The sequence below is a fragment of the Cinclus cinclus genome, chromosome 18, assembly GCF_963662255.1.
Source record: "Cinclus cinclus chromosome 18, bCinCin1.1, whole genome shotgun sequence".
Taxonomy (NCBI): domain Eukaryota; kingdom Metazoa; phylum Chordata; class Aves; order Passeriformes; family Cinclidae; genus Cinclus; species Cinclus cinclus.
The window spans coordinates 9,010,581-9,037,364 of record NC_085063.1 but is presented as its reverse complement, the minus strand read 5'-3'; the positions used below and the strand labels follow the sequence as shown (position 1 = coordinate 9,037,364).

The window sequence follows — 26,784 nt, the reverse complement described above, 5'->3', positions numbered from 1 at the left end:
GCCCGGGGGCGGCGGGCGGCACCGCCTGGCCGGCCGGGGGGGTGCCGGCCCTGCGCGCCCCGCACCGCGGCCCGGCCCGCCGAGGTAAGAACCGAGCGGCCCCCGGCCCGCCCGGCCCCGCGGCGGGGACCCCCCGCGTCCCGCTCCGCTCCGCTCCGCTCCGCCCGCCGCCGCGTCGCCATTTTGCCGCTCGCTCTTCCCCTCCAGGAGCGCGGCCGGGCCGGGCCGGGCCCTCCGTCCCCTCCCTGCCGGGCCCGGCCCGCGGGGGAGCCCCGGCCGCCTCGCGGGGATGGGACGCGGGCCCGGGGGGTGACAGGCCCGGACGGCGCCGCCCGCGGGGTGACAGCGGGGAGGGGCAGTGAGGGGACGCGGGTGGCACGGCCGGGACGGGAGGTGACAGGACAGAGGTCCCCGTGCCCGGGAGGTGACAGCGGGACCGGGCAGGGCAGAGCTCCCCGCGCCCGGGAGGTGACAGCGGGACCGGGCAGGGCAGAGCTCCCCGCGCCCAGGAGGTGACGGCGGGACCGGGCGGAACTCCCCGCACTCACTGACCCCCGGGACAGGGGACACCCCAGTCCCCGCGGCACGGTGAGGACTCATTGTCTGCCAAGCTTGTGCGAGCGCTTTTCCCTCCGTGTCAGTGCCCGCGGACAGAGAGGGGAAGGACGGGATAAACGCGCCTCGAACAGAAACTTTGCACCCTCAAAAGCCTCGTCTGCGCCTGGTCAGAGCCACGTGCGGCAGGAGCAGTGGGTGCGTGCTTCGGGTGAGGTTCTCCCTCCTGGACAGCCTTGATGGGTGTCACTCGGTTTGGGTGATAGCGGCGGGATGTGCCTTGTCCCTCTGGAGCTGCCCAGCCACCAGCGGTGCCCAGGGAGACAAGGCTCACAGCTGTCCCAGCACCCACCACGTGCTTCCCTCCTGGGGAAACCTCCAGCGAGGGTGACTGAGAGGAAACCTCTATCTCTGCTGCATTGGCTTTATTCTCTGGAAGTTTTTCCCAGCATCTCCGGTTCTGCCAGGAGTTCATTGGGGGGAGCTCAGCTCCTTCAACAGCAGCAGGGACGGCAGTGCCCTTTGGCATCCATCATCTGTGCTGGTCTCATTGCATCTCTGCTGGCACACGGGTTGTGCTGGGACAGGCAGCTCCCCTGGCTTTTGGCATTCTGTACCTTTGGAGCTGTTGGTAAATTATTGGTGATAGATGGAGCAGATTGACAGGTAACCAGGCAGCTGTCATACAGCAAAGTCTATCCATAGTGGTGGGACTGGGATGGGAATCCCAGCAGGAAAACTTGGGGTCATGATCTGCAGCTGACTTTCCCCTGGTAACTTTAAGGACATTGCGAAAGGGTTGCAGCCATCCCTGGCTATGTACATGCTCCTTCAGGCCTGATCTAAATTAATGGACAGGCATTTCTACATGGAATTATCCCCCCCTTTCCCATTCCACGCTCAATTTCCAGCTGCGCAGGGCTGCTAGTGGCTTGGGAACAGTTCCTTTCGTCCCCAAATGTCACTTCCCCCTTCGCAACAGCCATGGGTTTCCTCCTTGTCCTTGCTCCCAGCAGTGCCAGCTTGGCCATCCCTCATCACCTTTTCCTGCCTACATTCACAGGAGCTTTTTTTTTTCCTGGAGCTGAACTGGGATATTATAAGAATGTTGCCACAAAGTTCTAAACAGTTCTAAACAGTTACCTAGAAAGAGCTGGAGACCTCATAAGATGCTACCAGGCCCAGCCTTCCCACACCACATCCCACCCCTGGCTCATGGCCTGAACCTGTGGATACCTTCTCTTCCCATTGACAGTTGCAGAACAGTTTTCAGCAAAACCTTAAGAAAAGTATGGAAGAGCACAGGCTGTTGCCTGTTTTCAGTGTGTGTTACTCAGAATTGAGTGAGAAGTTCGAACATTATCAAAAAAAAACCACAATGGGCTGGATTTTGCTCTGTGTGTCCAGGACAATTCCTCTGTGATCCCTGGGGTCGTATCAGTGGTTGGGGAGCAGATTTTGGCTCTTGCTGACTGGTTTATGAGATTTTTATTTTTAATTTGGTTAAAAAATAAGGGGGAAAATGCAAAGGAGTATTTGGTGTAGAAAAATAGAAGATTCAGAACCTCTTAAGTTGGGCAGAGAGGATTCCTTTGAGGGTACAGATGTATTAAGGAGGATGAGAGGTGTCCAGCTGCTGGAGCAGAGCTGAGCTGGGCACTTTGGATGTTTTTGGAAAAGGAGATTTGGGGTGATGCTCAGTTGTATGCAGTGTCATGAGGTGCAGAGGTGAGCACCAGAGATGTCAACAGGGTCTGCCCTGGCTGTCACCCTTTGTGTGTCACCTTGAGCTGGGCAGCAAGGCAGGCAAGGAGGTTCTGTGCTCCATCCCCTGTTGCATTTTGGCACTAGCCCCAGCTGAATAAAGGTGTCAGTTGTGTGAGTTTCCCCTCTCTTTTCACCCCATTCTAAACACAGAAATCTTGTCTTCAGCTTTCACTTCACTGGTTTTCGTCAGTCTTTTTTTTCCCCTTTTTTCTTTCAGCAGCTTAAGTGAGGATTGCTCAGAGGTGCCAGGAGGCAGCATGGGAAGGGGACTGGCATATTTGTCCCTGGAGGACTGGGGACAGTAGCAGTGCCCACACTGAGGGGAGTGGAGCAGCGATTTGGAAAGGGACCACAGGGACCTCTCTCTGTACCTGGTCCAGGAAGGAGCAGCTGTCAGGCAGGCTACAAACTCCTACCCACCTCTCCCACCAAAAGAGCCCAAATTAGTTGAATCAGCGATCCCCATGTTCAGCACCAAATGCCACAGAACCAGTTTCCAAGGCTGGAGTTTCTCACTTGATCCGATTAACCTTTGTGTCCATGCAAACAACCACATATGTGTCACCAGCCGAGCACATGCTGGGAGCTTTTGCCAGTTCTCGGAGCATGTGGGCTGCATCCCACATGGAAAGTCCCTGATCCTACATGGAAAGTCCGTGGGGACACCTCAGAAAGAACTGCTGGACCCTCATGTTCCACATGTTGGTGGTGTGGCTGGCAGTCTGGCTGCACAGGAGATGCTCCTCCATCCCTCTGGGCATGAGGACAGACAGGATGAGTGTGGATGCTTTGGGAACCAGCTCGTTTAAGTTAAATGATGCTAAATGTGGGAGGACTTGCATGTCAGGAGTCAAATCTGTGTTTTAAAAAACCCATGGGTGAGCATCAGTATCTCATCCCATCTAAGGTCTCAGGGTCATGGTGGTCCAAAGAATCTCTTCCCAAGAGCCTGATGCTCTCATTGTGGAGGCGTGGAGGACTTCTTTTCCCCAAATCCATATATGGCATCTCCCAGAGCAGCCCCCATCCTCAGATGTGCTTGTGCTGTCAGGAGGGGAAGAAGGAACTTGAAGCTGGAGGCAGAGCCAGTCATGCCGTGGGCTTCCTCTTGGCACTGCTGAATGGAGGGGTGTCCTACTGCCCACTTCCATCAGGACTGAGAGTGGGCCTTGTGCGATAATTCCTGACGTTCATTATTTATAGAGAAGCCAAATTGAATTATTAATACAGAAAATTCAGATAACGTTAACAATTCTCAGTTTATCACAGTTTCCCATTAATAAGGAAAATTGGAAATTTATCATTATATCTGTTCATTAAAACTCACTTTTTTTTTTTTTTTTTTTTGCTTTTGGTGTCTTAAATGAAAGCGGAGAAATAAACTAAGAGGAAAAGCCATTTATTCACTACTTCTCTGGGCAAAGTCAGCCCATAATTTTTAATAAAGTCTTTGCCATTGTATGTGAAGGGGAAGCTAAGCTGTAATGAAAGCAGCTTTCCAACCATGTCTGTGGCGTTCCTCAACTGTAGAACAAATACTCGGAAGCACGTCCCATTTCTTCTTTTTGTGGGAATCTTGAAGCTGCGTGATGGTTTTCTCATTTCCCTCCCTCCCCAGCAGCTCTCCTTGTTTTCACCATGTGTTGTTCCCAGCTCCGAGGAGTGAATTTTAACGCCTCCCCTGCTTCTTTCAGAGATGGCGGATTCCTATACCTGTAAAGGTGGAAGGAAAACTGCAGGCTCTAACAAACCCACTGCCAGCAAAGAAAGCAGGACGGAGACAAGGATAAACCCACCAGCAGAGCTGCCCAAGCTGGGTAAGGAACTGATTTGTCCTTTCAGTGGAGGTGGATGGGGTGGAGAGGATGAGCCCAGTGGCAGGAGTTTGGGGGGTGGCTGCCAAAACAAGTGGTCTAGGTCTCCATGTGTCTCTGCTCCTCACTTCAACTCACCAGTGAGGGCTGTGCTGGCCAAAAAGCCCCAGCCCTGGGAACAGCAGAGAGCTGGTCCCTGGGAGCGGGAGGGGTGGAGATGGTCTCTCCCTTTGGAGAGGCGTGTGTCTGGCTTAACGAGATGGGTGTCTTGCTGCCTATTTATCGTGTTGGTAGCTAAGTGTTACATCAAAGGACGGAAAGGCTTAAATGAGTTCAGGCCATCTGCTGCCTCCCATGTCGTCGCCCCCGGGGTAGAGGCTTGCAAGCATATGAGCCCCGGGGGACCCTCACACTAAGGGCTGTCATGCTGATGGATGGCTGATTTCTCTATCCAGGAATCTCCAGGCTTGAGGAGATTTTTCCTCATGTCCGTTTATGCTGGGCAGATCCCCTATATGAGGGAGGTTCTCACTGCCGTTACCTCGCTAAGAGCAGCTCTGGATGCTGAGGGGTGCCTGCACCCCAGGAGAGGGTTGGACCCCACTGATGTAGCTCAGACAGGGCTTCCAAAATCAGTGGCTTTGTGGGGAAGTGCGTGTGCCGTAAATGTTTCCCAGATGCCCCTGTTACCTTGAGGGGATTGAAGCCATAATTGCTAACAGAAGAGGATAACTTATTGCTAAAGGGAATGAACTCCAGCTGTCCACAATATGAACATGCCTGTGTTCAGGAGACTGTTTTTCCCTGTGCCACATCTTATCAGCACCTCCTTTGCAGGGGAGCTGGCATTGCCTTCCAGAGGGGCATCTCCATCCTTGGTAGAACAGAGAATGGCCAGCCTAGAGCTGAGGGTGCCAGGCAGGCAGCAGGAATCTGGGGCTGGGCAGCAGAATTTCTGGGACAGTGGCTCTTCCAGCATGGCTGGTGATGTGTGCTGTGTCTGTTTGCAGGAAATGCAAGCAGTGACAAAACTGAAGGCAGGAAGAAAGGAAGACCCAAGGCTGAGAACCAGGCACTGAAAGACATCCCTGTAAGACCCCCACACACTCTGGTCCCTGAGCCTTCCCTGCTTTGCTCCATCTGACATGCCCTGCACTGTGCACTCCAGCCAGCCCCATTCCAGGACTAAACCTGCCTTCTCTGTGGTTTAATCTTCACAGCAGCTTTGTCTTGGGCTGAGCGAGATCTTGGTCCCTCAGCCTCTACATGCAGGCATCTAGCATCTTCCAAAAATCTGGTTAAGGGGCTGTACCCCTTTCCAGCCTCACTTTCCCAAGGCCATGCCCAGATGACTGGATCCTGTCACAGCTGTGTCAGGCTTGGCTAATGAGCCAGCAGCAATGGCAAGGGGGTGATTTATTCCCTGCAGAGTTGTGCAGTTTAATTCCTGCCTGGTGGCATGGACAACACATGGAGCCATTTGTCATGAGAGCAGGGGCATAGGGTGATTTACGGACTAGATGAAATGTGGGATGATTAAATCAGCCGGGTGACTTCAGGCCTGATTTATTCCCTGGCCTGGTAGGGAGTGTGTGTGTGCTCTGGGAGGCACAGCAAGGTAAAGCCTCAGCAGGAATCATTAGCCTATGAATCCTGCAGCATCTGTCCCAGCAGCTCTCACTGGAGTGAACACTGCTACACTGGGGTCCACTTCATGGCTGTGTGGTGGAAGGGATGGACAGGAATGATCAGAGGTACCATGTGCCCTCCCAGCTCCCTTGGAATGCATCAGGACACACCCAGGCACAGGGTGCTCTTCACTCAGCTGTCTCTTGTTTCTCCTGTTCCCAGCTCCCCCTGATGAACCAGTGGAAGGACGAATTCAAAGCCCACTCCAGGGTGAAATGTCCCAATTCAGGCTGCTGGCTGGAGTTCCCCAGTATTTATGGCTTGAAGTACCACTATCAGCGCTGCCAAGGGGTAAGAAGGAGACTGGAGAACTGTCTGTCCTTTCCAGTGGCTGGCTCTTCTGTTACCATATGCAGAGTAACACTGCTGTCAGGCCTTAAACACCAGGAAAAACATGAAGTGAAAATGGGGAAGGCAGAGATGGGCCAGGAGCAAGCAGTTTGTGAGGTGTGTGTGAGAGACTGAGGTTTCTGCAGCTCAGTGTGAGGTCTGGCCCAGGGGGATCATGGACTTATGGTAACTGTTTGGAGGGGCAGAAGGGTGTTACACATGATTTATGTTCATGCCTGTGTCAGAAAAAGCTCTTTTTTGATCTAACATCTGTGCTCACCTGCCTCTCCCCACTCCACGCAGGGTGCAATCTCGGAGAAGCTGACATACTCATGCTCATACTGTGAAGCTGCCTTCACCTCCAAAACCCAGCTGGAAAAGCATCGGCTCTGGAATCACTTGGACCGGCCAATGCCAACCAGCAAAGCAGAAAACAAAGTGCCCAAGGCCATTGGGAAGAGCAGTGGAAAGAAAAGGTACCAGGCTGTGGCTGGGCTGCATGGCAATGGCTTAGGGATGGCTGGGAGAAGAACATGCTCCCATTCCTACAGCCTGGGCTGGGGAGGGGGGAGAGGTGTCAGGACACTTGTCTAACAACCCCTCTTTAAACAAGCCCTCTGTGCTTTGCCCTAGACCTGCTGAGAGTTCAGCTTGCCCCACCATCCATCCCAAACAGGCAAAGATGGAAAAAACTGTGGCCCAGGAGCACACGGAGAATGGCGAGTGCCTGGCAGAGAGCCGGGAGAGCAAGGAGTTCCAGATTGCAGCAGCTGAGGCGATGGCAGCTGCCACCCCCACGGCCAAGTCCTCCAGTGGCAAGGACACCGGGCAGCAGCGGGGCAGCCAGGCCTCACTGCAGGAGGAAGACCCCGAGAGGATGAAGCACAGTAAGATTAGAGCACAGGGCTACACTGGTTCAGGAACCCAGAGAGAGCTGTCCCATGACAAGGGGATCTGCTGCAGCCAACATTCCTGCGAGTGTCCCTCTGAATCCAAAGGATAGCCAGGCCTTGTTTCCAGACCTTGCCCTGCTCTCCAGTTTCTTGAAGCTTCACTGGGAGTCATAACTCAGTTGTTGCTGTGGTAGAAATATTTCTAAGGGACCTGTGTGATGACTGGATTTGATGATCTTAGAGATATTTTCCAGTCTTAAAAATCCCATGATAGGATTGGAAATGGGTTGAATTCCCGACAGCACAGCAAGCTGCCATGTCAGCCTGTCTGTCCTCGCTGAGTGTGTCAGGTTAAACCAGGATGCTTCTGGCAAACCTATTTTCCTGAAGGATTGGGACAGGGTGAGGAGTCTCTAGCTGTCCATGGCTGCCACAGAGCTGGTGTAGGTCAATGTTTGTCTCCATCATGGTTTGGGGTTCCACTGTTTTCAGCAAAACAAACTACCATAACCACATGTGGGAACTGCTTGGCTTTTGCACTAGACACAGCCATCACTTTCACTCATTGAATTAATCCTGAATAACAGATTTACCCTGTTTTTGTGGATTGGGAAGCAGCAGTCTGTTGGTGTTCAGTGGGTGGGTGCTTCATTAGACAGCCTTTGACCCACTCCTAACATGGAGTGTGTGCCCACCCCATGCCCCAGGACTGATGAACCCCCCCTGGCAGTACAGTTATTTGACCAAATCTCTCTCTCTGTTTCTCTCTTTTGAGTCAGGAAGGAAACAGAAAACTCCTAAGAAGTTTACGGGGGAGCAGCCATCCATCTCGGGGACATTTGGACTGAAAGGTAAGACAGGACAACTCTGGTCAGTTGTAGGGTTGTACCTTCCCCCTGGGGCATTGCAGGGAATCCCCTTCCCCAAGATCCCTCTCTGTGGTGGAGCCAGACAAAGCCCGAGGATCTCACACTGGAGGAGCTGGCACCTCTTACCACAGGAGAGTCATAAAGGGAGTCAAAAACCAGCAGAGCTGGGACTGATAACAACCCGGTCTGCTCTGTTCTGGAGCCTGGTGCTGGGAAATGAAGGAAGAGAGGAAAGGATCCAGGTATGTTCATCTGTAACATAATGAGCTGCTGACACCAGCGAGATATGAGAAACATCATCTCATCACCATCCCACCATCCCGGGATGTCGCAGTGTTTGCAGTGGCGTCAGGAAGGAGTTCTGCTGTGTAGAAAGGCTGGTGATGTACCCATCCCTCAGACTCCATCTCCAGGGCTGGTCGCCCACGTTCAGGAGAATGAATCCAAGGGAGAGGAGATGTGTTGCCGGGATGTTTGCTGAGAGGAGGCCCAGGAATTGGCTGCTGCAGCCTGACAAAGCAAGAGCAAGTGGGACTTCGGTCACGCTCCATAAATATACCCAACTGGGCTGGGAAGGAGGGGGAAATCCTGGAGCATCCCTGGAATGAGAGCAACTGGATTCAGGCTGACTATGAGATATGTTCAGCCAGAGAAATAGAAAGTGGATTTCCAGGCACTGCAGTAGGCAGCACCTTCCAGGATGAGGCACTCGGGGGAGAGGCTCTAATGGCTTTGAAGGAATTGAACACTGACGAGCGGGCTGGATGTGGTCTCTGTGATTTCCTTTGGTCTGGCTCCTGGGAATTCTGTTTACCTTATCTTCCCCACAGAGGCACTGCCAGAGACTGAAGTGTCTGCTGTGGGTTCCTGGAGAACAAGGTGTCCCCATGGCCCGCTGCCTCAGATGGAAACTGATGCGCTCCCCAAGTTCCCTGTGGCAGTCACTTCCCAAAGATGAGGGTGCCCCAGCACATCATGGGGTGCTGTCTCTATTCAGACCCTGGATTTGCAAGAGTCACAACCCCCAGGTTTAGGGGGATGTGGACCCTCTTGGGACAGGTGTGGATCTGACCCTGGTACATTGCCTCCAGCACCTTCTTTGGAAGCACAGGCACAGGGCTGAACTGCACATGGATTTGGGGATCCAGGGGAGTTAAACAGCAGGAACATCCCTTTTACACACTGAATTTGCTATTCGAATTCCCCCTTTCAGTTTCTTGCAAAACACCCTATTCCCTTCTCCCCAGCCTGTCTGCCTGGCTGGAGGTGAGTGATCCTACCTCACTTTGCCATGGAGTTTCCATAGTTCATAAACTTGTGTTGGGGGAAATGGTGCTGTTTGTGAAACACCACAAGCTGTTAGACTATTGCTTGTCATAATTATGGACCTGAGCCTACATGTACAGCCTTGGCAGACATGCAGCCAGCTCAGTGTCCCTGGCTTAGAGGGAGAGAAATTTTACCTGTTAAATGTGAGCTGCTCTGAAGGCATTAAAGAAAGTAGTGAATAAAAATCATCTTTCTTTACAGGTCTTGTCAAAGCAGAGGACAAAGCAAAAGCTCACCGAGCCAAGAAGCTGGAGGGAAATGCCAACATGGAGGAGCTGAAAAAGAAACCTCCAGGAGTTGGTGTGAAGAAGGAAACATCTGTGCATCCACCAGCAGGTGAGGCTGGTGGGGGCAAAGCACAAGCAGCAGCTCTGTGTTCAGTGTAGCTGCTTTTCTGTGCACTACCCCAAGCCTGCATGATCCCTGCCTTCATGCCTCCATCACCATCTTCACCTGCAGCTTGTGGTTCCCACACCCCCCTTGGCCCAGTGGGTTGTTTGCTGGGTGAGTTTTCTGGCAGGTTTGTCAGGAGAAGCAGCACAAAGTCAGAGGTAGGAGTATATAGCTGCTGCCCTTTTAAAATATAACACAGATGTGGGAACAGCCACTGCTGCTAAAATGTTGTTGCTGTCACAACTGACATCCTGAGGGGCATCTTACCTTCAGTTCACTGCCAGGTCAACATGATGAAAGTGCTAGGAGTTGAGAGCCAAGTTGCACCTGGCTTCACTGTGTGTCAGCATGTGACCCATGTGATGATGGCATTTTTCTAACATCGTTCCCATGAATGACACTAGTGCATAACTCTAGGCATAATTACACCTTCCCTGAGCCTCGAGGTGCAGCCTACACCCAGCACAGGTTGCTTGCTTTCCCTGAGAGCTCTGACAGCAGGAGGAACGCAGGATGTGCAAGATAAACACAGCTGCAGTGCCTTGCACTGCTTTCAAATCCAAATAAACGACTCTCTGATCTCACAGCCATGCAAGAGCATCCAAATAAACAGACTTGGCAAATTTTATTCAGCCCAGGCTTCCCTTGCTGAAAGGCCAGCGCTGCTCTGCTGAGAACACAGCATGAACTCTAGGCCTGGGAGCTGCTTTTGGCCCCACATATCTCGTATTCTGGGCTTTTTAAAGGCCAGTTACAGCCATTCAAATAAACAGATGCCTGGAAGCCAGCAGTCCCCCAGCTTCCTCTGTATCTGCTGGGAAGAAGATTGCCAGAGAAGCTTTCCAGGCACACGTCCGGATGGAGCTGTGACTCTCAGCTTTGTTTCACTCCCGCTAATTGTTTCATTTGGCAGGGGAAGTTATTCCAAGCAGGGCAAGATCAGGTGGCTGGGGGCATCATCATCTTTTTATAACTCCCAGTGTGCAGAATACTAGAGTGGTTGAAAAGACCTGGGTCTTTCCCCAGGTCACCAGGTCTGGTAACTCCACATAAAATGACCCAGTGACCTAGTTTACTTGCAGCTGCAAGAGATGGAGCAGGGAGAGCTGCATGGTTCATGTGCAGTTTTGGCTTTGCCTGGAAGAGTGTATCTCTTTTTTTAACATCAGGAACTTTCCCACTTCACTGCTTTTCAACTTCACAAATCAAGCAGCTGAGGCAGGTTGGATGTAACACCTCTCTCCTCTCCCTCAGCAGCAAACCCTGAGGACCAGTGGCAGCGGGAGATCAGTGAGAAGGGGGAAGTTTCCTGTCCAACCTGCAGTGTTATAACCAGGAAAACTATTGTGGGACTCAAAAAGCACATGGATGTCTGCCAGAAAGTAAGGCCTTGCTTTGTTCAGTCAAACACATGGATTTTGGAGGGGAATGGATGTGTTCATGTGCCTCTCATAAATGTGCAGTGGTGCTCCTAGAACCTTTCTGGATGGTGCTTGATAGAACACTTGTTGGTCATCTTCAGCTTGCTGGCTGACTTGCATTGACCCAGAGGGATATGGACAATAATCATCAGCAATTCTGAATCCCTTTGTAATCTGGACCCATTGCCCCAGTGTCTCAACAGAGTCAGGTATTTCTAGTAGCTAAACAAATAGTTTTAAGGCTGGAGAGATTGTTGGGGTTGTCTCTAATCTGGCTTCCTCTGGAGCCCTGGCTGTGGGGTTACACTGTGTGCTGTGCCTTATATTAGACCAGATAAACAGTTTGCATGAGAGCATGTCTCAGGGGGACTCTGAGCCTGGATGTGCTCAGGCAGGCTGTCAGGATGCAGGAGTTCAGTAATGGTGCAGTGAAAAATTGTCTCTCTGCCACACCACCATCCATCAAAGCACAGGATTACGTCTTCATCCGTCACCTGGCGGAGCTGTCGCCACAGAAAGCCAACGTGGGATCGATGCCTCCTGCTTTGAAAATGTGTGGCTGGGCTTTGATTCCACATTCATTTTCTGTAAATGCTTCCCCAGCCATTGCCTTGCTGTTTACGCAGCAGTGGGAGGCTGCTGTCCCTCCCAAACCCTGTACTACAGCAATGCTGGGCAGAATCCTGCCACCTCCGATATCCTCCTGGCCTCAGTAGAGTGGGGATCCTGGCCATCACTGGTCATATTTCCTCCACTTTGGAGCAACTCCCAAGCCAGGCTGGCTCTGTGCAGGCTGCACAGCCAGATGACCTGCTGAGCAGGGCTCCGGTAGAGCAGTCAGTGGTGTCTTCCCTGCTGGAAATATGCCAGCCTCATACTCAGCCAAAGTTTTGGGACTCCAGCCCTTGGAGTGAGTGTTCTGTCACACTTAGAGGGAGAGCCCTTGCCAGAGCTGACTCTGGTGCTCTGGGAGCTGGGATGCTTCATGGAAACCCAGGCAGGACAGTCCCTAAGCTCCAGGTGTGGGACTAGAGGTCCAGCTCTCAGCAGTCCGTCTCTAACATGGCACAACCTTGTGAGACCCTGCTGCTACAGCCACGTGGGATCCCTATCAGAAGCCACTCTGGGGTTGAGGCACCCCCTCTTCTTTAATGACTGATATATTCCTTAGTTGGACAATGGGAAAAGGATGTGCAGGCTCCCAAAACTGTTAAAAAATAGGAAATTGGTTTCTCTGTTCCATGCTTGTCACTAAGCACCTGTTTCCTTTGGTTTTGGAACAGAAATAAGAGATGGAGAGAGTTGCAACATGCTTAGGCCTGAAGGAGTCAAGGGCAGTTATATCCTCCTGGTATCCCAGATGGGAGGGCTTGTTGAAATGTGGACATGGTATGTTTTTAAATGTTGACCAGAGGAGTAAATCCCAAATCAGCTGCTAGTAGCATCTAATGAGTCAAGGAGCTGTTAGCATCCACCTTGTTAGGATCAAGTGCTTGGGTCTGGGACAGGATTAACTGATGGGAGCACAGGTACCATGAGTCACTCCCAGCTGATTACAGTGAGTCTATTCTTCCTTTTCCTGGAGTTCCATAATGAGGAGAGAATGGCAGATCCATCTTCATTGCCTCTGAGCTTTTAGTTCAGTCTTGCTTGACCTTCACCACTCTCCCTTCAATCACCTGGCAGTTGAAGCAGGAATGACCATGGCTGGCCAGGAACTGGCTCCCTGTCCAGATACTCTGTCTCTTGGTGCCCAGAGCATGAACCTCCTAAGTCAATAAATTCTGGCCCCTGCCCCAGCAAAAGTCAAGATCTGTTCACTCACTGTGCAAGTGCCCCTTGTACCTCAGGGTTGGCAGTTAATGCATTTCCCCATGCACTCAGGAGGCTAAGTTGGGTCAAACAGCAGGGCAATGAGAGACAGAAAATATCCTCCTGTGATTGTGTCCTTAATTTCACAGAGCCCAGGCACCCAGAAATTACTCTGTACACCAGCATCTGTCTTACTTAACAGGACTGCAGAGCCCAGTCCATTGGCATTGGTAGATCAAAGCTTCTCTTTCTAATCCTTTAACAGGAAGAGTAAGACACCAGATCCAGATGTTTTCAGCTGGTGAGGCTTTAAATCCAAATCCAAAATGGAATGTTTTCCAAAAATTTGGGCATGTGGGTTTGATAACGGCATCCAGGACAACAGAGAGAAAGTTCTGAGCTGCAGGCAGGCCCTGGGGTGGGAAACAGGGATGCTGTGTTGCCTGCTGGGTCCCACCGCTGGATACTGCTGCAGCAACAGCCACCCATGGGTTACTGACCAGCAGCAGCAGCAGCCCTTGGAAGGATGTGGCCTGTCCGGTGACTAGCCTTTAATTCCTTCAGCTGCAGGATGCCTTGAAGTGTCAGCACTGCAAAAAGCAGTTCAAGTCTAAAGCTGGGCTGAATTACCACACCATGGCTGAACACGTCAGCAAGGTAAGGGAGCTGGGCTGTGCTCGTCTTGTGCCTCCTTTCTCCATGCAGGTGATGAAGCCATCCATCAAAAGTCCTCTTTCCATGATTTTTGTGAAGGAGGGATCCACCTTTGGAGCATTTCACACACTGCTCAGCCTGGATGGTGGCCTTCCCCCTTCGTGCCAAGGAAAGCATTTCCTTCTCAGGTAGTGAGTTAGGCTCATGTTGATCCTGATAAGTAAAGCAGAGGACTGAAAAAATGAAACAGGGTTTCAGATCCCAACATGGAGGAAGATCCGGTGAGTATGGTGAGGTGGATTTTGAGTGGCAAAGCTCTGCCTCCAAAACTGTGCCTGCAAATCTGGGACTGATGGGTTCTGCCTTGCACCAATCTCAAAAATCTGGTCTTTAGCTCTCCTCCGTGCGTAGGAGAAGCAGCCACAAAATGTACCCTGAATAAATTTTGCAGGCACTAGTTTAGATGCTGTCTTAAAAGTCTGGTTTTGTACATCTCTGAGATACCAGCGCAAGGCATAACTACATTTCTATGTGTCCCATGCTTACCAGTTGTGACTTGTCTTTTACCTGTGCCTTAATCTCCTGCTCTTCAGTCTTGCTGGTGAATCCTCTGTGGAGAAACTGCTCCTGGGTTTCTCAGCTGGCCCTTTGGGTATAATCACAAGAAAGGCATGAGCAGATTCAGCACATAACAGTGAAGCAGTGGGAGTTCCAGCTCTCCTAGTGAGAGGTTCCCTCCAGCCCAGGGCTTTACCATCCACTCCTGGCACAGAGGACATGAGTAAATGGTTGACTCTGTCGCTTCTGTTACTTCCTTGTTTCCAGCCTGTTCCTGTGGAAACCGCTGGACTTGGTGAACAGGAAGAGCGGGAAAGGCTGAGGAAAGTGCTAAAGCAGATGGGAAAACTGAAATGCCCCAATGAGGTACGAGAACAATTCATGTTTCTCGTTCTGTGAAAAGGTGGAAGGAGTGAGTCCCATGCAGAAGGGGGCATGTACACTCCAGGCATCCCTTGGCATGTGCTTGACATTTCCACCTTAGCTCAGCCATCCCAATCCATGTCCCACTGGCTCTGTGCACTCCAGCAGCAGGACAGCCCGGCAGGAGGGTGGGCATAGGGCAGACTGAGGAGCGCTGCAGGGCAGGTTCTGCCTCCTGAGCTCAGGAAGGGGCACAGCCTGTCCTGGGCACAGCATAAAACCAAACCAAAACTCACCAAAAGCAGAGCCGAGCGGGTTGCAGACAAGTCACGAACAGGTAAGGGAGGCGTGTGGCAGAGGTTTGTCCCGCGGGTGCTTTGCTCTCCCTGCAGGCAGCGCCTCCCCGTGCCTTCCCCTCCCACTGCCTGCTGCTGTGTGTCTGTCCAGACAGCTCTGTCCGTGCGTTGGGGCAGGGAGTGCCGGGGGCAGGGACAGCTCCTCCCTTCCCTCCAGGACACTGTCTGTCTTGCTTGTGCCTGGCTCTTTGGGAACTGTCAAATTCCCCAGCGCTTGGACAGGATGGAGTGGCAGAGCTGCTCTTCAGAGTGGGCTCCTTGGGAATGTTCCTCCCTGAAGAAACGGCATCCCAATCTTTTCAATGTGACAACGTGAAGCCCCAGCCCTCCTTAACCCTCCCCTTCTCCCCATCTCCATAGGGTTGTGTGGCCAACTTCTCCAGCCTGATGGGCTACCAGTACCACCAGAAGCGGTGTGGCAAGCAGCTTGCCGAGGCCGACAAGCCTGTGTTCAGCTGCCCACACTGTGGCAAGAAGTACAAATCCAAGGCTGGCCACGACTACCACGTGCGGTCAGAACACACGGTCTTGGTGAGCCCCCCGGACGCCTCCACAGCCCAAGGAGCGGGGCCATCCCCCCCCGGGGGGGACTGCAGAGCTGCAGAGCCCGTGGGCAGGACAGAGCCGGGCAAGGCCGGGCCGGGCAAGGCAGGTGCAGACGTCGGGCCAGTGTTGTTTTCTCCCTCAAATCACTATGCACGTGTGTTGTACCATGCTGTGTCGGGGGAAAACAGGGCACACCCTCCTCCTCCCCTCCAAAAATGTTGTTTGTGGAAGTGGTCAGCAGCGTTTCCTTTCCCCAGTGCCCACAGGGCTGTGCTCCAGCCCACCATGCATCCCTGCTCTGCAGGGAAAAAAAACCCAGACCTCAGGCTACTCCCTCACAAGTGCCAGCTGCTTGCCAGTGCTGGGGTGGGAAGACTATCCCTGGGGAGCATCCCTTTCTGTTCTGCTGATCCCTGCTGACAGTGTATCCGACACTAATCACTCCCTAACTCTTAATAACTGGAGACATTTGTACACATGGGAGCATGGAGGGACAGTCTGTGGCTGCTGCTGGGCTGGGGTGCTCCCCTTGCTCCCATGCTCCAGTGCAGAGGTACAAAGCAAGTCTGGAAACACGCAGCACAAATCCCAGCATCTCCATCCCGGGGCTGGAGAGCTCACTTATTCTCTTGTCATGCTCTTCCTGACTCTGTCTCTCTTGCAGCCTCCAGAGGAGCCAGAGGTGAGGCCAGAGCCTGGTCCCATAGAAGATTTTGAGAGGACCCCGAGCGGCCGCATCCGTCGGACGTCAGCCCAAGTCGCTGTCTTCCACCTCCAGGAGATAGCAGAGGATGAACTGGCCAGGGACTGGACCAAGCGGAGGATGAAGGATGACCTGGTGCCTGAAACAAAGCGGGTGAGCAGCCTTCAGTTCTCCTTTTGGTTTTTGCACTAGCTGCACACAGAGATCCCAGGATTCTAGCCTGGCTCCAGCTGTACACAGATTCCAGGATTCCAGCCTGGCTCCAGCTGGTTGAAGGCTCACATGTCTCACTTGCTGTGCCTTAAATTAATTAGCTGTGATGGCAGATTTATTGGTGAAGAGCCCACCCAGCACAGGCTGAGCCGCTGTGGTCTGGAGGCTCCCAGCAGCAGGCAGCTGTGCCCTTTGGAGGAAGAGGTGGTGCACTGGGAAGAGATCAAGGTCTGGCTCCGGGAGTGTTGGGACAGGAGGTCGTTTCTGGTTCATGCTGAGCAGGGAAGTAGAGGCTGGCAGCCAAGAGGAGCACATGAAGAGAGCAGATCAGAGAGCAGATTGGATCTGAAACCATCTCTCTTGCACTGTCAGAGAGCAAAGATGCCCCAGGCAGAATTCCCTCCCTTCCACATCTCTTCCTTAACTTCTGGGGTATGCTTTCCTGGGGTTAAAAGGTCTGTAGCGTCCTGGAGCAGTGCTGCTGGGAGCAGAGGAAGGCAGAGAGTGGAGACAGGACTGAGCCTCACAAGCTCCAGCAGCTGTGCTAGAGGGGTTTGCACGGGGCTCCAGCAGGCCTGAGCTTTTCCTAGGCATTGCAGTGAGTACACGTTAAACCAAACCTCCCTTCTGGCTGTGGGAGGAGGGAATTATTCCTGGGAGTGTACTAAAGCTGAAATTCCCTCCAGGTGTGCTCTTTCTGGACTGTAAAAAGAAGTAAATCACAAACCTTTTCAGTGTAAAGGGGGAAAAAGAGAGGGAGTAACAGTTCTTTTTGTTTGTCAGAACTCAATGCAGAGCTCTCCCAGAAGTCTCTGCATGAGGTGCAGTCTGTTTCCTGAGCAGGTGACACTGCAGTTAGGTACCAGACCTGTTCTCTGCTCTGAAGAGTTGGGCATCTCTTGTCCAGTGCTCTGAAATTCATCCTGGCAAAATGTAAAGTTGCAAAGATGGAAGTGAGGATCAGAGGGCATCAAGAGAGCATGAATAATCCCATGCCAAGGGCCTACCTTAAGCCATGTGAACAGCCAAAGTGTGAGAACCAGCTTGGAGAAGCGATAGGGGTCACCCCAGGAAAAGGGGTGGCAGGAGAGCAGAGTTTCCACCAAAATGCCCTCCTGCTCCCACAGATTGTCCCATGCTGTGCTGGCACCTGTGTGTGCTCAGCAGAAGTGCCACCATGGTCCTCAAGAGACACAGAGAAACTCAGCCTGGCTCAGCTCTGGTCTGCATGCAGTGGGCAGCTGGAAATCCAGCACAGAAACAAACCAGCAGCTTCTTTACCTCCCCTTGGCATCCCAGTGAGACACTGCCACAGAAGGGGATCCAGCTGCAGCACTGCCATCCACCTTGGGGCAGAGCTGGGCATTTCAGAGCCAGAACTGTTATATTTCCCCAGTGCTTGGTGTTGCTGTTGTTGGTTTCCAGATTACCTCAGCTGCAATGTATTAAGAACTAAAATACCAAGCCCAAAGTAGCTGTTTCTTTACAGATACTGTGGGAGAAGGTGTGCTGCTCCCTTTTCCCCTCTCCTGTCTCAGCTCTTGCATTCTTCTCTTTCCTCTTGGAATTGTTCCCTTTAGTCATGACTTTGAGTATTTACTTTTTGAATCAAGAGAGCAACCAGGACCCCAGGCCTGGACAAGGGGCACATGCTCAAGCTGACAAAGGCATCATAAAGGTCTCTGCACTGGCATAATTGCTTCATGAAGTGTTGGTGGGTTTTTTTAATGAGATATTTCTTGTGTTCAGAGTCTGATTATTTAAGTTGAACTGAGCCCCATCTCAGTGCTAAAAAGCAAAGGATTGCTGTGAGGCTGGCAGAAGCGGTTTTCCATTAAAGATGGGAAAGGGGGGAATTGGATCAGTTCCCAGATGGCAAAACAAGGCTCTTGAGTTGGAGGATCAAGAGACTTCAGGCCCCGCATGAAATCCCACATGGATTTTGGAGGAAGTTGATGTAGTGGGTGAATCCGTCCATAGCCGTGCGTGTGCCTGTGGGTACGTCTTGAAGTGACTGTCACGTTCCCTTGACAACACTTTTTAATCTGTTCAGTCTATGACATTTTTTCTTGACAAGCAATGCTGGGAGGAGGTGGGAGGTAGGTTCTGCCCAGGCAGGCTGGTGGGAGCTTGCTGACTTCAGCATGCTCTGAGCTGCTCTGCTCAGCCACGGTTTGCATTGCTCAGGACTGCTCTGCCTTTACAAGTTGGTTCAGTTCAGGGTGGAGAAAGAAACCTCCCAGCAAGTGCCCAATTTGGCCTCATTTCAGCCTTAAAACAAGCTGCCTGTGGGGCTGCCATGTGCCACATGGGAGGCTCAGAGAAGCTGGCAGCATCCCCATGTCCCTTTGCCACCACCCCACTGAGCACATGTGGTGGCCCTCCCTGAGGGAACTGACAACCCAGAGCCACCGGAGCAGCAAGAAGATAAACACCAGCTCACCTTGACCAGGGCACTGGGACTGGTGGGAACTGATGGAATTCCCAGAAGAGCCACCACACCACCACTTCTTCTTCCCCCTGAGTCATTCCCAGCCATTGGGAGTATGCTGCTGGACCTGCAGACGCTGTACTGGATGTGGAGAGAAGTGGGATGTCAGGGATCAGCAGCAGATTGCAGCTGCTCCTTCATCTTTTCAGCAAGCCCTAGGGATTTCCAGGATTCCAGAGGGACAGGTGCTTCCGAGCTCTGGTCTGTAGCTGATGGTGGATGGATACACCCAAACTTGCTGCAGCACAGGACAAGCTCCATCCCTGAACTCTCCAGCTCCCCACCATGGTCTCAGCAGTCATTCTGGATTTCAAGGAAGCTGATGAAGAAAGCCACCCCTCTCCATCCATTTTCCAGGCAGCAAAACGTTTTCCCAGGGGAAGGCACAGCTCCTCATCAAGCTGATGGGATACAGGGCTTCTTGCCTCACAGCAGGAACAGCCCCACTGCAGCCCCTGCTCTGTGGCCACATGGCAGCTGGTCCCAGCCAGGGAGAGGGATGCTGGGTTGGATCCCCTTGGTGGCCTGTGGTGGGATGCATTCGCCTTTCCCCGGGAGGATGGATTCCTTCACACCAAAGCAATGGCATCAGAATAAACGATTGCTGCTCGATCCCAGGCCCTGCACTGCCTTCGGTCTGCGCTAACCAAATCCAGCATTTCTAAATATACACTGGAGTCTTATTTTCTCGCTCCGATCTTTATTTGCCTCCAGATAAGCTGAAACAGATGGGGTGTTTCACAACAGCCGCTTGCTGGGGATGTCAGATGGGGAAGGGCACACCCCTGCTGCTTTTCTGGGAAAAATCCCCTCTCCAGAAGCTCCATGAAGATGATGCCGACCCTCCTCTGGGGTTTGCCGGGGCTGTCGCTTGCCCATAAGCAGCCTTGAGGCTATTGGTTCCCAGCTCATGGCAGTGGGCTCTGGGATGTATTGGGGCATGAGAAACAACCTCCTTGAGCAGAGGGAAGAGGCATCTAAGAGGCAGAAGGGGACAAAATGCTGTGGAAATTCCACTGTTTCAGAGTGTGACGCTTTCTTGGTAGAGCTTGAGGTGTAGTTCCTTGCTTCAAGGTGCTGGAGGTTGTGATGGGCCCCTGCAGCCCAGGCAGGAGCTCTGCCACACAGGGAGGGATGCAGAGTTCCACTGTGGGATACATTGACACTCCATTTGCTTCCCTGTGGCTCAGGGTCTCAGTGTCAGTAGGGGCAGCCATGGAGTCTGCACATCCCTGTGGAGTCTGGTGTCGTGGGGTGCCAGGGATCTGGAGCAAGGGGCAGCCGTAGGCCAGTCATAAAGCTAAAGGGGAAAAGTCATCTCCAGGCTTGAGGTTTTATACTGGAACCAGGATAAATTCCAGAGCAGAAGAGGCTGGCTTGGGTTTGTCCCCCAAAACAATGGCCCTGCAATGCAGGCAGGAGCCAGGCTGAGCCCTGCAGACTCATGGCACTGTGGGCCAAACCAGATCGCAGCTCCAGCTGTGGGGCCAAGTCCATCCTTCCCCCCCTTGATCAGCAAAGCTAGCATGGTATGACCCTCCTGTGGGACCTGGCTGCTGGCCAGCACCCCTGGGTGCATTTTGCCTTCAGGGCATCATCCACAACTTCCACAGGATGAAGAGAGAACTGTGCTTTGTGCAGGAGATCTGGGTGAGGCTTCAGGAGCGCTCTTCAGCTGAGACATCTGCATGGTTCTCATTTGCTGTGATATATTTTGAGGAAGGGGAGAGCTGTCTAGGGAGCAGAGAGGATTGAAATATGAAAGTTAATTAAATAAAACCGTCAGTCAAAGGAAAGAAACCTTCCCAGCCCAGCATCCTTCAACTGTTCAGAAGAGATGGGCTGTAGCCAAAACCAGTTGTAGTTGTTTAATGATTTGGCCATGAAAATTTTCACTTACAGGCTGTTTGAGGAAAATAAATGGAAAAGAAAAAAATATAAAATATTCCATGCCTGGGGCTCCCTCTTAATAGAGACATAAAGATGACTTTGACATTCCCAGAACCGCAGCGCCCTGGGAAGACTTGGGATTTGCATGTTATTGTGCAGGACTGTTGGAGGAAAGCAGGGAGGGATTTTTCTCTGGAGTGGGAAAGTAGAGCAGCAGAGTCCACATCTCTGAACATCCCCCCTCGCCTCCTCCCCGGGGATGCACGGAGGGAGAGGTTGTTGCTGGGGCTGTGTGCGGTTACCGTTAATGTTTGCTCATTCATGGGATTTATTGGGTTTTAATTATGGAGGCTGTTTGGCATCCTGGCTCTCAGTATCAATGGCAAAAAGGGACTCCTGTGTTCTCCCCTGGAGGTGGCATTGCCTTCCCCGGGCTGGGGACCAAGCTCTTGGTAGATGCACCATCCCAGAGCTTCAAAGAGCTCTGCTGGCATCTCCCCCAGCTGCGAAGCAAGACAGAATTGCAGCCTGCTGGGACTCGGGGGAGTTTTCCACATCCACATCCGTCCATCCCAGTGTTCACGGCGCCGTTTCGCAAGGCCCTGTGCCCCTGCCCCTCACGTGGAGCCCAGTGCTCCCGGACCCGGCCGTGCCCTGCCACGTGCCAAGGGGAAGGCTGCAGGGGCACATGGAACACTTCAGTTTGAGTGAAAAGGAGGGGCTGGCATCTGAGCCTTCAACATCTCGAGCTTCTCTTTGCAGGGAGGTTTGGGAACAGCTGGGGGGAGCTGGACAAAGGCAGATTTGCAGCTTTATCAGCATGTTCAGGAAAAGTCACAGCTGGAAAAGAAATCCAGCCAGCTTCCTGCTGCCTCCAAACCACCGGTTCCAGGACCTCGGGGAATGTTTGGCCTGGGTTTGCACCTCTGCGAGCACCTTTTGGCCGTGCATCCTCTCCATCCAGCATGGATACAGGGGGGCAGTTGTGTGCCGTGCTCAGAGCATGGAGCATGGCACATGCTTGGGTACCCACACCTGCACCATGCCATCTGTGGGCATACCCAGCACTGCTCCCACTCAGAAGGTTTGGGGCTCAGAACCGAAACAGCATCCACTGGCTCTAGCAGAGCTCACCAGACTGGGCTGGGAGCTGTGCTGGTGTGGTTGTGCAGCCCGGTGTCCTCTGCAGACCTTGGCACAGTGGCTCAGGGTCAGGCTGGGACCAGCCCTGCAGGTAGGGCCAGGCACAGTGGCTGGGAGGCCGGAGATGCCTGGAGCTGCTACAGCTGCCTTGGCTTGTGCTGAAGGCGCAGAACTGGAGTTGGGAAGGCCAGCCCGCTGTGCTAACCCTCAAAGTCGCTAATAAAGCGCTAATTAAAAGCACTTGGAAAGAGCTGCCCTGCCAGAAGGAGAGGCAGAGACACAAGAGCCTTTCATTGTTTAACGGGTTGTGCCCATTCATCCATGGAAGGCAGCCATGGAGGCTCCTGGCCCCTCTGCCCAGTGTGCAGGGTTGTTTATTCCCCTGGTTACAAAACACGGCAGAAGTGCACCGAAAAGGCCGGGTCCAGTCCCAGCCCTATGGGCATGAACCAGAGAGCAGGAGCCTCTCCTCTCCTGCTTGCCAGGGATTCCTTGCTGGTGGCAGGGCAGTGGCCAGAGCCACCTCCCTGCTCTGCAGTGCCCGGGGGGGAGAATGGCATCTCTGGGGGATGCCTCCCAAGTAGTTTTCAGCTCCTATTCACTTGGGAGCAGAGCAAGACCCATGTGGAGAGGCAGGACCGTGGAAGGGGCTGGGATGTGCAGCTCTGCTAATCAACTGCTATTGTTCACAGCTCAATTACACCCGACCAGGGCTCCCAAAGCTCAATCCCAGGCTGCTGGAAAACTGGAAGAATGAAGTGAAGGAGAAGGGCCGCATCAACTGTCCTAACAATGTAAGGATTGTCTGTTCTTTCATGGGATGGCTGGTCTCCATCTGCAGGAGGAAGGGAGTTTCTAGGGCAGAAACTCACAAAAAGTGGTTTTTAATTGGACCCCTGTTTGCAGTGATGCTCAGACACTCATTTCACCTCCTTCCCCTGAGCTTGCTGCTGTGCCTGGTTAAAGCATGTCCCACCTTTGTGATCCTCCTCTTGTGCTCAAGTCACCAGGCTTGGGGACAGGGATACCCTTGGGCTGACAGTGCAATATTGCCCAATTTGAGCTCTGGATCTGCCTTTGGGAAGCTCCCAAGATCCTTATGGGTGAAGGCTGCACATCCTGCACAGCCTTTTAGATGCAAAGAACCTGCTTCTCCCAGAGTTAAGTGAAGATAGATTTAAGCCAAGGTTTTTAAACCAAGGTTGTTAAAGCCCTGTGACAAACACAAACCTCAGGGCATGGTGCGTGTGCCTCATCTCGCTGTGAGACACAGCCTTGGCCGGAGCTGACAGAGAGGTGAACCCCACCCTGGTGCTGAGCCTGGATTTATGTCCCAAACAAAGCCTTGCTAATGGGAGTTCTGAAGCAGGCAGTTCCCACAAGGCCAGGGGAGCCGGGCTAGCTAATTAATGTCATACACGGGCACTTGGAAAAGATGTTGCTCAGAAACTGGTCATGCTGCTGCCTGGGTGATTTCTCCTCTCTATTAAGCCTCTGCTGTGGCTCCAAGAACTCCTGTAGCCCAGCAGGACCTCCCAACAGCTCACAAATGTAGGTTTTCCACGGAGACATTTAGGGGAGACGTTTTTCAGCCCGTTGCAGAGGGATGTGGCCACATGACTCCCATTAGCATTAATGGGAAACGTGTGACCAGAGCCCTCGGCGCCTCGCAGAGCATTAACCTCATACTGCTCAGCCTGGACCTGTGGCCGTGCTGGCTCAGCAGGCTCCTGGCCACAGCTTAGAGGAAGGCAGGGGATGAGAGGGATCGTGTCTAACCCTGCTTTGTTTTTTCCTGCAGTGCTGTGAAGCCATTTACTCCAGTGTCTCAGGGCTGAAAGCTCACCTGGCCAACTGCAACAAGGTAGGTCCTGCCTTTTGCACTCTTTTCTCAGAGGTGGCTTTGGTGTTGGTTTTTCTCTTCCCCCCCCCCCCCCCCCCCCCTTGCTGGTTTGGAAGGAACAAGCCCAGGGACAATGGCACAGGTTAAAGGATGGTGGCTGCTGGGGGTCTGGCTGGCAATGCTGCTCCAAGTGAGTTGTCATCAGGGAGATGGAGGCAGAGAGGCTTGAGCTGAGCAGATGGGATGGAGGGGATGTAGCTGCTATTCCAGTTACAGAGAAAAAGTCCCATAACACAGACTTCTCACCCAAGCCCAGACCTCTAACACACAAAATGTCACAGGGACACAGCAGTAGGTCTAAGTCCTCCTGCCTCATGTCCTACTCTCCCACAGCAGCCTGTGCCCAGTTGGTCCCTGCAGACCCCAGATGATTCACAAGCCCTTGGCTAAGCATGGCCAGCATGTCACACAACCACACATCAGCCACAGCAGCTCAGAGCCAAGGAGCTGGGTGCTGGAAACTGAATGTTTCCTGAGGCAGGTGGGAATCAGGAGTCTTCCACCAATTTGGGCAGCCCTACAGCCCCTCTGGAAGCCCAGCTGGAGGGATGCTGCTGTGGTGCCTCCTGGTATAAGCTGAGTGTGGAAGAAGCAGCTGGTCCATGCAGAGACCAGTGCCCTCCCACAGGATGGATGGAGCAGCCCTGAGTTCCAGTGCCCTGCAGCTGCCTCAGGGGAGGGATCAGGAGCTCCATGTAGGTCCCTCAGGTTGGAACCAAGTAAGAGCTGCTAAAACTTTATACCCTGAAACATTTCCAGCTGCAGCTTCTACTGAATGGAGCTTCCAGGAGGCAGCTCCAATACATACCCCGTGGTTATTAAAAACACCAACTCCCGCAATCCTCCAGCGCTAGCTGGAACAGCAGCCCTTAATGAGATCATTTAGAAAATGAGCTGCAGAGATCCAGCAGGAGAAGCTGGATTTATGCAGGATAAAAGAGCAAGCACAGAAGACTAGGAAAGCTCATTCTCTAAGAGAAAATGGAGCTAGTTTCTGGTTAGTTCTGTGCACGGGAAGCAGCCAGGGTCTGCATGAACATTTCCATGAACCACGGAGCTGCACCCTCTAGATCTGGCACAGCTGGGGCCTGGTATTGGTAGTCAGCAACGGGGAGTTGTTCTGCAATCCCCACACTGCCATCAGCAGGATTCTTCCCCTTAAGGGAGAGGATTTACTTTGAATACATGAGCCAACAAATTTGTCATAAATAAATCACAGCCCCTCCAGAATTGGCCTGGGATTCCTACTGTTAAATCCTGCAGAACTGGTTGCAATACACAGAGCCTTAGCAAGAGAAGAGGCTGCTCCCAGGCAGCACCCAACCCTCAGTGGGGATTGATGCACCAGGATGGTTTTGCACAAGGATTCCTGAAGCCAGGCCTGTCTTCTCCCGAAATGAGAGACCTGTCTAACTCAAGATTTACAGCTATGGAGAAATTCCCAGGGAGGAAATATATGGCCTAGAGGGGCCCATCCATAACCCCCTTGTCAATAGAGAGCGCATTATCTCCCACGTGCCATGACCTGCAGCAGAGCTGGGAGATCTGTCATCTCACCAGGGCGCTGGTGACAGGAATCCAGCAGTCACCCTGGCCCTTTGACAGTGTAACAGGAAAATTAGGTGAGTGTTGGACATAAATCTGATAGTGGTTCAGTCCCAAGGGATCACAGATGTGCTGACAGCAAGGACATGGGGCAATGGCCCCATCACCAGATGTTGAGGACACACAGGCTGCAGCACGAGTGGCATGGACTGAAACTCAGAAGGAAGATGTGGCTGTGAGCTCCTGGCCCAGCACCGAGGCTGGCAGAGATATGGTGGTTCAGACATGAGTGTTTATTTTGTGTCACTTTGAGGTCACAGGAAGGTGAGGCCAGGGGAGGGTCACTCCTTTGAGGTGCAGGCTTTGGGCTCTGCAGGAGCTGCTGTGTCTTGCAGGGGGACCACTCAGTGGGCAAGTACCGCTGCCTCCTGTGCCAGAAGGAGTTCAGCTCCGAGAGTGGTGTCAAGTACCACATCATCAAGGCTCACTCGGAGGTAAGGAAGCAGCTGGAGCTGGGCTGGGCTGGGCTAAGCTGGTCCCTCCCTGCACCAGCACAGACATCCTTGGGCTGTCTCCATCCATCCATCCGTCCGTCTGTCCGTCCATCCATCCATGTTTGTTAAGAGCAGAGCTGAGTAACAGCTCCCAGTCAGTCTGAGGGGTCCTTCCCTATCCCCCTTGGTGTCCCTGACAGCCCCAGGCTCGTTGCAGCGGCTCAGCACTGAGCACTTTGACCTCAGGGAGATGATGCCAGTGGGTGAGGGGTGGGCCAGGCTCAGGTTGTTGGTGCAAGTGCCTGCCCCCAGGACTGTCACTAACCCCCGTGTCACCCCCCCGGCCGCAGAACTGGTTCCGAACCTCCTCAGAGGCCAGCCGGAAAAAGAAAAACAGGGAACAGCTTTCTTCCAGCAAAGAGGAGAAAAAGAAAAGCACAAACGGGAAGAAAAGGGGGAGAAAACCCAAGGAGAGGCCTCCGGAAATGTCCCCGAAGGGCAAAGAGAGCGTGACAGCAAAGACTAATCACAAGAAAACCTTCGAGCACTGGGAAGGCTCCCGGAGCAGCCCCGAGGGGGACGAGCTCGTCCTCAAACCCCCGAGCCAGCGGAAGGGAGGAGCCAGCAAGATGCCCGAGAAATGAGCAGCTCAGAGACTCGTCTCCGAGGATTCGTTTACAGCCCAGGGTAACAGGGTGGGGGTCTCTCCCAGTTTTATGTCCCTTCCTCCCCATCCCACCTCCCCTTGCCCCACCCTCCTCTCGCCCTCTTTTTAGAAAAAGGAAGGAAAAAAGAAAAAAAAAAGAGACAGAAAATATCAATTAACCACTTAAAACAAACCACGGACCTTGTTTCACACTGGAAAACAAACAGGATCAAGGAAGCTGGAACGTTCTCCACCCTCTGCCCATGTAAATACCCCTCGGCGGGGCCCCGCTGCTCCCCCCCGGCCCGCGATTCCCGTTCCCTGCGCCAACCTGGTGACGCTTGAGCGAAAGAGAAGTGCAATAGCAGCGGGGTCCCGTGGGCAGGGACCCTCCCCCGTGCCGTGCC

General features: G+C 53.0%; 1 protein-coding gene across 3 annotated transcripts; it reads left to right on the top strand.

Moving 5' to 3' along the window:
* The first annotated feature begins 3,301 nt into the window (after nucleotides 1-3,301).
* ZNF512B (zinc finger protein 512B) lies at nucleotides 3,302-26,767 on the top strand. 3 transcript variants are annotated; one of them, XM_062504944.1, is made up of 16 exons: nucleotides 3,302-4,139; nucleotides 5,147-5,226; nucleotides 5,988-6,116; nucleotides 6,459-6,631; nucleotides 6,789-7,042; nucleotides 7,828-7,899; nucleotides 9,448-9,582; nucleotides 10,897-11,021; nucleotides 13,437-13,529; nucleotides 14,352-14,450; nucleotides 15,164-15,451; nucleotides 16,014-16,205; nucleotides 22,482-22,583; nucleotides 23,591-23,653; nucleotides 25,633-25,731; nucleotides 26,082-26,767. In XM_062504944.1, the coding sequence occupies exons 1-16, from the start codon at nucleotides 4,019-4,021 to the stop codon at nucleotides 26,373-26,375; spliced, it is 2,319 nt and encodes a 772-aa protein (XP_062360928.1). In that variant the 5' UTR covers nucleotides 3,302-4,018; the 3' UTR covers nucleotides 26,376-26,767. The 3 variants fall into 3 exon arrangements, with proteins under 3 accessions (XP_062360928.1, XP_062360929.1, XP_062360930.1); XM_062504945.1 differs by lacking the exon at nucleotides 13,437-13,529; XM_062504946.1 differs by lacking the exon at nucleotides 14,352-14,450.
* Nucleotides 26,768-26,784: the final 17 nt, after the last annotated feature.